Raw genomic sequence first — 12075 nt, forward strand, 5'->3', positions numbered from 1 at the left:
AATTTCAAAGCGATGGACATGTCATTCTAATTTGGAAATAAAAATGTAAAATCAGTGCAGACTTTCAAAATATGTTTAGATGGTTGTGAATATACACTTCCACGTCACAATCCTCCTCTTTGCCTTTTTTATTTTTTATTTGTGCTGAGTAATGCAACTGACAGATATGCTACAATCATTCTAAATGATCAAAAAGAGAACTGAATTTAAATTGTTGTCTTTTGTAGGTAGTTTCCAACATGAAAACACATATTGTGTCACTGGTTTTCCTGTGCTTCTGTCTCTCAGGTACGTATTCCTTGGCTTGGCTACATTTTTTAATTGGGTATAACTGCTGATCCCAGTGCTTTGGGCATTATACCACATTACAGCATAGAAGAAAAACATCTAGTCATGTGATTTAGCTTCAGCAGTTTTTCTCTTAAAACGGGGATTATACAATGAATATCATTTTAACCATTGTAGTAAGATTAACAACCATATACCATTATTCTAGAGACAGTTCACTACAATGGAAACATCTGTAATATGCAGGTACTCTGAGGCACATTTAGTTTATTTCTTTGTATTGCTTACTTTTAAAGTAAGAGAAAACAAATGGGTCTTGTATCAGGTTCTCATTTTGAATCTTTTACTTCTCTTACATGACTTTATGAATATTCTCATTTTAATTTTTCCATACTGTTTCTTCTGGCTGTCTGTTCTTCATAGTTCTGCCCTTTTCTATGAAAACAGACTAAACTGTATTACAGTTTAACCTACCCATTCTGAGCAAAGAGGGCCAGTCTTCTTCTGATAATCAGCTCTGAGATCACCACATCTTATATAGAAAGCATATATTGCATTAGTTGTGGCACTATTTGATTATAGGGATTATTTTAGGTTACTGCGGCGCCTTCAACATTATTCAGCTGTGTGTATCAAAGTGGTAGCTGTTTACTCTCATTTCATAAACTGATCAACTGCTGACCAGTATCCATTTCCATTTCTGGAAGATGCTATCCTTTGGTACTGTGCTAAATGATGTGTATAAAGGTTATTACACAGACCAATGACTGTTGTCTTTGTCACTGTCTCAAAAGTGAATGGGGCACCATAAATTCTTACTGGGAATAGTGTCCACAACCCTTCTGGACATGGGTAACCATTACTAAATGCAATCGTGGGTATTAACTAATATTTCTATGGTATTACATTGGGATGAAATGGCTAGGCTTGAAATGACTTCCAGATCAATAGCCTAGTAATCTCCTATGATCCTGTTAGTTCCTTATCTATTCCTTTCTGTTATAATAATACTTATACACAATGCATCATCAACCATGGCTTTTGTCATATGTTTAGTAAAGGAGTTGAGCCATCTTTGAACTGATGCAACATGGTTTTCATAACCAGCACAACTGCATACCTTATTGAAAAAGGGGAACCATTGAAATTGCATTACCCCTTCATTACTTTTGTGGGGGATATCTCTGCCTCTTGGATGAATTGCACATGTTATTGTCATGTATAAAATAGTTCTGTGATCCCTTAAGGTCCAGAGTATCATATAGGAATATATGTATGCATACCAGTATGCAACATTTACAGAGGTTCCTCTTCTTCTCCATCCTTCAATGTTCTTCAACAGACTGCTATGTATTCATAAGTGCATCTCAGATCAACAGGCAAGATGCTAGCTATGTTTAGACCCTGGGTCATTTAGTATTACCCTGGAACAAGGATTGTTCTCTTTAGGAGGGCACAGTGACATGCTTCTGTTGTGTGCACATCCATTGTGGTCCTCAGTATCTGTCAACCAACTTGCCTATCATTCTTTATCCGTACAAGTAATCTGAGCATATGATATATACTTGTGCCCTCCTTAAGCCCTAATAGTGCTCATCTTCAGGCTGTTCCTCTGATGGCCCATTTTCAGCAATAAATCACTGCCACTGGCATTCCAGATGGATGTATAACAGTTGGAAAAGTGGACTGATTTGTAATTTGGTTTTATTTATATTGCAAGTATTGTCATTGCTTAAATGATCTCATTCGCTGTATATAAAAATTTGATCTCTGTGAGGCATAAAACAACTTTATTGGCTGCTGTTCCAGATGGGATCATAAGGAATTTCTTTACCCTGTGAAATATGCCTGTAGTTGACCATTGTTAGACCACTTTCAAGACTGAAACCTATTCTGTAACCCAAAGGTATCAACACTTCACAAAGGTAAAACGCACCAGGACACGGAAGCTGAATTCCAAACTCTTTATTCCACAGGTTAAGCGCTTTCATCCAATCTCTGTTGGAATTCTTCAGAACAAATAATAGTAAAAAACTCAACCCTTTTATATACACCTTAACACACATATAATTGAATAATTGAACAATTAGAAAACTTATTAACCATTACATAAATCAATAAATTAACCCATTTCTAAATCCCCATAAATGCATGTTAATTCTAACAGTAAATGCAAACTCTGTAAAAACAAAGTAAAATATTGCAAATGTTACACAACTTGATTGTATATACATTAACCTAAAATGTGCTTTAATTTTAATATTGCTGCTATGCTAACACTATCATTAATGCCCAGAAAGGTGGTGGCATCCAACCTCAATTGCCACCTCAGTTCATGTATATCTAAATCTAGATCCAAAACCCTATTCTGCCTGTTCTTTAACACTTGCTGTAGGACCATAAACATGAATCTATGGCATGGATTTTTCAATATATGTTTTGCCAGAGCATTAGTGGTCCTCCTGTTTTTAATGCCAACAATGTGTTCCCTAATTCTATCCTTAAAATGCCTGCTAGTCTTACCGACATAGAAGGCTGAAACTTTTTCACATTTGGACATATAAACTAAATTTTTGATACTACAATTAAAATGCCCATAAAAATGAAAAGTTTTTCCGTTAATAAAAATATTTTCACTGGTCTCAAGAATATGCACACATACATTACATCTGCCACACTTGAAATTACCAAGGACTCTACTACACTGATTAGAATCATTACGAGCCCCCATTTCCAAAATCTCATTGAAGGATCTGTCCCTTCTGTAAACAACCCACGGGGGGGGTCCACCCATCTTGTCCATAAGGGAACTGCTGGCATGTAACAATCTCCAGTTCTTTTGGATGATGTGAGTCACCCACTGGGCATCCTGATTAAAGGTGCTAATGAACAATAATCCACTCTCCATTTTTCTTCTTGAATCTAAGTTACAATTTCTTGGCATAATGGAACTGTTTGCAGTACTAGGATCTATAGCACCTCTGAGTATAGGCCTATAAACACCCCCCACTCATTTGGATCTCACTTCCCCTGCCAAAATCCCACAATAAGTTTCAGGGTAGCCTCTTTTTAACAAATAGTTCCGTCATAAAATTAAGCTCCAATAGAAAATCCTGGTCCATCGTAACCATTCTGGCAGCCCTTACAAATTGTCCTTTGACCATAGACTTTTTGCCAACTCTGTGAGGCATAAAACAACTTTATTGGCTGCTGTTCCAGATGGGATCATAAGGAATTTCTTTACCCTGTGAACTACAAAATTCTAAATATGAATTGGAAAATGTGTATTTTCTATAAATACTTGACCTCAGGGTGTTGTTACTGCTGTCTATGGTTAAATTAACATCCAAATATGACACACTAACATAACTATATTCATGGGTAAACTTGAAAAACTCGACAGTTTGATTAATATATTGAAGAAAGTTCTTCAACATTTCTTCCTGTCCATCCCACACAATAAAAATGTCATCCAAAAATCTCATGTAATATTTATACATGCCCAAAATTCACTAGAAAAAATGAATTCCTGCTCCCAGTGAGACATAACAAAATTGGCATAAATGGGGCACAAGCTGCCCCCATAGCCACACCAGTCACTTGCTTGTAATATTGTCCCTCAAAATGTAAAAAATTATTAGTTAACACTGCCTCCATCAATGTGGTAAAAACATTAATTTCATCCTGATCAAAAAGATTAGTTTGACCCAGTTGCACTCCTAGCCATTCTAAACCAACATCAAGGGGTATCACAGAAAACAGGTTACATACATCTATAGTAACCAAAAAAGTGTTTTCAGTGATAATAACCCCATTTAAATGATCCAAAAAATGGCAGGAATCCTTGGTAATGTACAAAAAGGTTCTCATCCCCTTTTGCAAATGATGGTCCAGGTACTTACTTAAAAAACAAGTCTTGGCCCTCTTACCATCCACAATGGGCCTAAACTGCAAAGGGTCAAGGCTGTTGTGGATTTTGGGGATGCCAAAAATGTTTGGTATTACTGGGTAATCCTTTCTTAAGAACTGATAATCTTTTTCTTTAATTTGCCCTTGATATAACATATCCTCTATTTAAAGGTCCAATTTCTTATAAGCTGTATGAATTTCATTAAGATTACTTTCACTATAAGTATCTTCAGTCAACAGGGCTGACATCTTATCAGAATAATCACATTTATCAAGAATTACAGCCCAAGTACCCTTGTATGGCTTCATTATCTGGATGCTGGTATCCCTGGCCAATTCCAGTAATTAGGACTTTTTCATTTGGTAACAAATTACTGTGTGACTTAAAAGGTCACTGTCTATAACCATCCCTTATATCTGTTTCACATACTCTCTCATACAATCCTATACTATTATTCAAGGGGGATTAAAATAACTTGGTCATTTTAACACATTACCTTGTTACACACAACTTCCCCCATTAAACCATACTTTCAAATTCATTTTATGTGTGAAAAGTTTTAAATCTATTAAAATGTTGGACAGGTCCCCATGCCTGCATGGCACAAAAGTAAATCCCTTAGATAACAAGTCAGCATGCACTGTGCTGAAAAAGTTTTTAGAATAATTGTAAATTTTATAATCACGGCTGAGTTGACATTAATGGTTGGCCACTGTTATCACATATATTGTTACATTCGGCTATAACATTAAATAAAATATCGAAATCAATTTGTCCATTGTCACATAAAAATTCTGTGTTCATCCAACTGTTGTCACTGCCCAGACTGTCCGGCAATAAAGGCCCAGTCTTCATTGGGGCTCAACAGAAACTCACCCACTGTCTTTTAAACTGTGAGGTGTATAAATGCTCAAACTGCTACAAAATTCAGAATCCCTTCCAAAAGCAACATTAATCAATTGGTTCGAACCAACTTGCACATTATCCACATTAACTCACCTGCTATCATTTGACTTATAAGGTGAGCAAATAATCCGACTGCTGCCAAAACGTACATTATTACGATCATAGGCACTTGTAGGGTTAACATCAACCAATTGCCACAAAACAGCTTGCCCATTGTCAATAAGTCCATCGTTTAAGTCAATGGTTAGACAAGTGCTCACACCACTACCAAAACATGCCACATTACACTCAGAACCACATTCAAAAGCGGCATCCATCAATTGACCCAAACCCTTTTGTTCGATATTTTTGAGACTGTCAGTGTTTACCCTATCATTACCAGAGTCAAAAACATTTGAACCCATACCTTCACATTTCAAAACCCACTCCAAACTATTCAGTTCACTATCCTTTGAATCGTTTAATGTTTCAGAAAAAAACATGCGAAAAAAGGTCCCCTGCATGGAAGTGATTGCACGGCTCAATCAAACATAACCAAACCAAAGCAAGAGCCAGCAACTGTGAGCTGTGTAAAAATAGTTTAATGGAAAACAAGAAAATAACAGACCGGTTTTGGCTATGGAATTAACCTAGCCTTCATCAGTGTTAATATGCCAAACATCTTATAGTCCTTATATACAGATACAAATAATTAATCAAGAAATTTAATTGGTGAGATCATAAATATTCATTTAGACCAGGCTGGAACAATCCACCTAACTTTACAATTCATTTTTTCTCTTTAGCATTTAATTTGCTGTGCCAGCCAGATTTGTTAGTTCTATCACCTACTATCTTGTCAATGATAGTAAAATGAAATGTTGCTGTGGTATGTTTTAAAGTGTGTTTGTATAGGGCATTACTCATTCTTTTACATTTGGCATCACTAAGATGTTCGGAAATACGTAATCTGAGGGGTCTGGATGTCTGTCCTATATAAAATGCATGGCAGCTACAAGTACCCATTTATATAATCCAATCTGTGCTGCAGTTTGCAAAAAACCTCATATCAAATATGGTCCCACAATTACTGCTAGAGAAGTGCTTGGTCTTCAACACATGTTTACAATGGCTGCAGTGGCCACATGGCATACAGCCAACTAGCTTATCCCCAGAAATGGAAGTTTGAATCATGTTCTGGTGTGATGGTTCATGATGATGCTTGTAATGATTAAAATTAGATCCGAGATTCTTCCCTTTCCTAAACGAAAACTTGCAAGTGTCAGATATATGTTGTGGCATAAAGTTATCTGCTAAAAGGATGTTCCAAAGTCATCTGATGGCATCAATGACTCTGTTGGTGTTCTTACCATATGTGGTGATAAACCGTAAGGTGTTGTTTTTATGTTGCAATTTCTGTTTCTATTTAAGAAGGTCCTGTCTATACAAATTGGCAGCATGATTGCTTGCCGTGTGTATATAGCCCATGCTGTAACCTCTTTCCTGAGACTTATGAACCAAATCTTTGTGGAACCCTGATTTTTCATCTATTGCCAATCTAATACAATGGATCTAAATCAGATTCTGGCCAGGCTTTCTTCAGATAAGGAAGATTTGGGTGTCTTTGGTATTGGGGAGCGGTATAATGACAATAGCATAAATATTATTGAAAATCCACAAACTCATTGTGATAGGCTGTTTCAACAACATAATAGAAATATGAAACTGTGAAGATCTAACATTTGGCACCTCAAATTATTTAAAGTGTACATGGTCAAAGGGATAACTCCCAGAGGGCTCAGAGTCAAAATCCAGCCACTAGTCACTGAATTGGATGAGCAACTAACTAGTGAATGGTCGGCAATACAACAAAATTGTTTTATGAGATTTGCGGAAACATCATCTAGATACTATGAACGAGTCATTGATAAGGAAATTATCAATGTCAGTAAATTATGTGAGGAAAGTAATCAGCATATGGATCAACCTTTTTATTCTACCCAAATGACTAAACTTAGTTCGGACTTATTAACTTTTGAGCAACAGCTTAGAGACAGGAAACACAAAAAATTTCAAAGAGATCAAACTGATTATGACAAAGGCCATCCTTTTCAACATACTAGACATGTTAGATTTGAAGGATGGAATAACAAAACTAACACTACCCCTAAACGGAAATGTCCCAAGTCCATTCTTAGAAAACATAGTACATATACGGATTCATCTGGGGCAGATTCTTCTTATGATACAGATTTGGACAAACAGCAGACCCCACTCCCACTTCTAAACGCAACAATAGTATGGTCCCTTTAGGCCTTACAAGAAGGGAGGTAGAAAACATCGGAAAAATAAAATGTTAGGAGGGATTGATGGAACTTCTGACGATCAAATAAACATTGGTTCTTGTACAAATGTATTAAACATCTCTGATGTAACATTATCTGACTCACAAATAACTCTGTTAAATAAAGGTCTTTCTTTTATACCATTTTTTTTTGTTCCAGAAGATACATTAGCACAGGATATGATAGCATTTTGTAGATTGCGCAATCTTAACCTGTATTTTCATGATAATACTTCTGATTGTTCAACTGTGGATACATTTAAATACCACAAATCCACCTTTGTCCCACCAATGTATCCTTGTGTGAGTCTTTTTCAAAACAGTGTACTTAAGGATCTACACTTTATTTTCAGTATGATTCACCCTAGGCCTAATAATCATTCAAAGTCTGATATGTTAACTTTACAGGAACTTTCTAACAATAAGAACTTGGTAATCATTTCTGCGGACAAAGGTGGTGCTGTGGTAGTTATGAATTGGGTGCAATATGATGCTGAGGCTCAGAGACAATTACATGATGCTAGATATTATACCAAAATGCCTCTTGATCCATCACCTATGTTTAAACAGCAAATTGAAAAATTTTTGGAATCAGCTGTAGAGAATGGCATCATTACACAAAACACCAAACGTCATCTCACAGTGTCAGATCTGAACAGTCAATACATTTATTTCTTACCAAAGATTCATAAAGACCTTCAGAATCCTCCTGGTCGACCAGTTGTGGCAGGCAATGGTTCTTTGACTGAACCATTGTCAGAATTTTTAACCCAACACCTAAAACCATTATTGAGATGGGTAAGATCCAGAATTCAGGACACCACAGAATTATTAGGGAATATAAATGAAATGCAAATTGAGGATCACTGGTTGCTATGTACATTTGACGTCTGTGCATTATATACAAATATACCACACTGGGCAGGGCTTGATGCCATTGAATACTGGTTACAAAAATCAGATCTATACAAACCTGGCTTTAACACTTTCCTTATTTGTCTGACGGAACACGTTCTCACCAAAAATGTTTTCTTCTATTGTCAACAATGTTACCTCCAAGTGCGAGGTACTGCAATGGGGGCATCCTTCACACCCATATATGCAGATCTGTACATGGCTTACATAGAGGAGCAAATTATTTATGATATTACACATATTTACTTGGGGGAAATTAACATATCAAATAGGTACCTAGATGATTGCTGGATGGTGTGGAGGTCTGATGTTGAATACCTCATGGAATTTGTGAGGTATCTCAATGATAGCAAGTGGGGTTTACAATTTACCATCAATTATCACTCATGCAAAATTACTTATTTGGATGTACTCATTTGTAGGAATGATGATAACACCCTATGTACTGAAGTATTTCATAAATACCCAGAATATAACACTTCACTCCATGCATCCAGCTTTCATCCAGCCTATATCACAAAAAATATTCCCAAGTCTCAATTTATTAGGATGAGACGTATCTGTTCAGACAAAAACATGTTTGAATTATTTTGCAAAGATTTGGCTCATAGGTATCAGGAAACAGGTTACAGCACGGGCTATGTACACACGGCAAGCAATCATGCTGCCAATTTGGATAGAGAGGACCTTCTTAAATAGGAACAGAAATTGCAACATAAAAACAACACCTTACGGTTTATCACCACATATGGTAGGAACACCAACAGAGTCATTGATGCCATCAGATGACTTTGGAACATCCTTTTAGCAGATCATATTTTGTCACAACATTTATCTGACACTTGCAAGTTTTCGTTTAGGAAAGGGAAGAATCTCGGATCTTATTTTAATCATTACAAGCATCATCATGAACCATCACACCAGAACATGATTCAGACTTCCATTTCTGGGGATAAGCTAGTTGGCTGTATGCCATGTGGCCACTGCAGCCATTGTAAACATGTGTTGAAGACCAAACAATTATCCAGCAGTAATTGTGGGACCATATTTGATATGAGGTTTTTTGCAAACTGCAGTACAGATTGGATTATATATCTGGTTACTTGTAGCTACCATGCATTTTATATAGGACAGACATCCAGATCCCTCAGATTATGTATTTCCAAACATCTTAGTGATGTCAAATGTAAAAGGATGAGTAATGCCCTATACATACACTTTAAAACATACCACAGCAACATTTCATTTTACTATCATTGACAAGATAGTAGGTGATAGAACTAACAAATCTGGCTGGTGCAACAAATTAAATGCCAAAGAGAAAAACTGGATTGTAAAGTTAGGTGGATTGTTCCAGCCTGGTCTGAATGAATATTTATGAGCTCACCAATTAAATTTCTTGATTAATTATTTGTATCTGTATATAAGGACTACAAGATGTTTGGCATATTAACACTGATGAAGGCTAGGTTCATTCCATAGCCAAAACCGGTCTGTTATTTTCTTGATTTCCATTAAACTATTTTTACACAGCTCACAGTTGCTGGCTCCTGCTTTTGGTTCAGAAAAAATATGGCCACACCGACTTGCTTCATGAGGGGAAAAAACAACTACTGTGATGATTGGGTTTGGAGATACATTGTTAACTGTGTAGACACTTACTTGGCTGAGCGACCCCTTAAAAGTATCGTCTAGTGTTGATTCCGAAAATACCTCTGGCTGTTCCAGTTCTTCGGCCTTGCCCCTTGCTCCTTGTATTTCCAATCCATATTTCCAGCTGGCATAGCCCTCTCTTCTCTGTTTCTTATTCGCTCTGATCTTCTCGGTCCTTACTCTAAAGGGAACGCTGATTGATCCGCCTGAAAAACCCTCAGTTGAGGTATCACTTCCTGGTCATCGCCGGGCTCCTGATGGGTTAAGAAGTCTTGGTTACTATGGTTACCAATGGATAAGGGGTATACCTTGTTTTTGGTATACTCCAATGTGCCCTATTTTAACTTATTATTCTTTCTTTGAAAGATGTTATTACAACTAGTGCCCAACGGTCCTTGGAATTCATAAATTGCAACGCACTGGATCAATTAATCTTTAGTCTCACCAGGGCCTCTAATATCTTAGACCTTGTCATTACCAACATGGGAAGTCAATGCTCCACACTTATGGTCACCCCCTCGTTGGTCAGGTCTGACCATATACTAATCACCCTTGGCATCCACATCCCACTCCCACCCCCCAGTAAGGAAACCTCTATAAAATACTTCTCCAAAGCCAACTTCATACTACTCAAGTCAGAAGTGACAAACGTCATGACACCCATGCAGACAGGAACTGAAAGCTTGATTGCTGAATCCTACACTAAAGCACTGTATGAGCACATCTACTCATGCATGAATCGTACCATCCCCAATAAAATATTATAGATGCTCTCCTCCAAAACAAGGAAGCCAATCTGATGGTCCCGTGCCATAAAAAATCTTTACAACAAAAGGAAGAAACTGTTGCAGAAAAGAGGAAAAATCCCAGGATGCAAAAGACTCCCTTACCAGCCTCAGTAAGAAGCTGAGATCCCTCATAAAATCCTCAAATGCTAGTTACAAAAATAAAATTGCTAAAGATTCCAAAGACAGCCACAAGGCATTCTATAGCTATGTCAAGAATCTAAATGGCAATGTTCAGATCTGCTCTGAGCTACAACAGAATGGCATTAAATATACTGATCCCAAGGATATTGTCAATATCCTGGCAGATCAATTCAGTGCAAACCTCACCCCTTCTCACCCCCTAAGGCCCATCTCAATACAGAAAGATTGCCAAATTCCAGTAATAATGGACACACAAGTAAAAAACGCACTCTCCAAAGGTAAGAATACAGCATCCATGGGACCAGATAACATCCCAGGCTGTGTACTACATGAACTACAAAATGAACTGGCACCACACCTAAGTGTCGTGTTTAATCATAGCCTCACCTCAGGCTTCGTGCCCACTGAGTGGCACACAGCTACACTTATCCCACTCCACAAGGGGGGGATCCACCTTGGATCCCGGGAACTACTGTCCTATCAGTCTGATGAGCCTGATCTGCAAGGGCATGGAACGCATTATCATGGAACTTATAAACAAAGCCATTGGCAACCTTCAAACACTGGACCCCATGCAGTTTGGGTTTGTGAAAGACCGATATTGTCTCCTGAACCTGATTGAATTCTTTGAATCAGTCTCCACAGCCATGGACAAGGGTAAGATGGTCCACACAACCTATCTGGACCTTGCCAAGGCCTTCGACACCATCCCCCACTCTGGAATCATAGATAAACTTACTAAGCTGGGCATTAATCCCTACATCACTCGATGGGTTGCCAACTGACTTACTGACAGAACCCACACTATAAAAGTAGCCAACTCCAAATCCAGCTCCAGACAAGTGACAAGTGGATTACCTCAGGGTTCGGTCATGGGACCGCTCTTGTTTGGCATCTACTTCTCTGAAGTACAGGTCAACACTAAGGGACTCTGGCTAACAAAGTTCACAGATGACTGCAAACTGAGAGCCATTATTGAATCCCCAAATGATGTGGATATTCTACAAAAGGGCCTTACAGAAACAGATGCTTGGTGCCAGAGCCATGGGCTCAAGCTCAATGCCAAGAAATATATAGTTATCCCCTTTGGGAAAAACATGTACCCATGAATTACCAATAGGTGGCAGTACAATAAACACCGAAAGTGTGAT

General features: G+C 37.7%; 1 protein-coding gene across 1 annotated transcript in view; it reads left to right on the plus strand.

The window, feature by feature from the left end:
* Window positions 1-220: 220 nt before the first annotated feature.
* The window catches only part of LOC122806296 (lectin-like), a 220089-nt gene continuing 208234 nt past the window's right edge, over window positions 221-12075 (plus strand). Inside the window, exon 1 of the mRNA XM_044076601.1 lies at window positions 221-288. Coding sequence (XP_043932536.1) covers window positions 240-288 — 49 coding nt within the window. The 5' untranslated portion in view covers window positions 221-239. The remainder of the gene's footprint in view (window positions 289-12075) is intronic.

Source organism: Protopterus annectens, chromosome 1.part1 (genome assembly GCF_019279795.1).
Source record: "Protopterus annectens isolate FY-2018-M chromosome 1.part1, PAN1.0, whole genome shotgun sequence".
NCBI classification, from domain to species: domain Eukaryota; kingdom Metazoa; phylum Chordata; order Ceratodontiformes; family Protopteridae; genus Protopterus; species Protopterus annectens.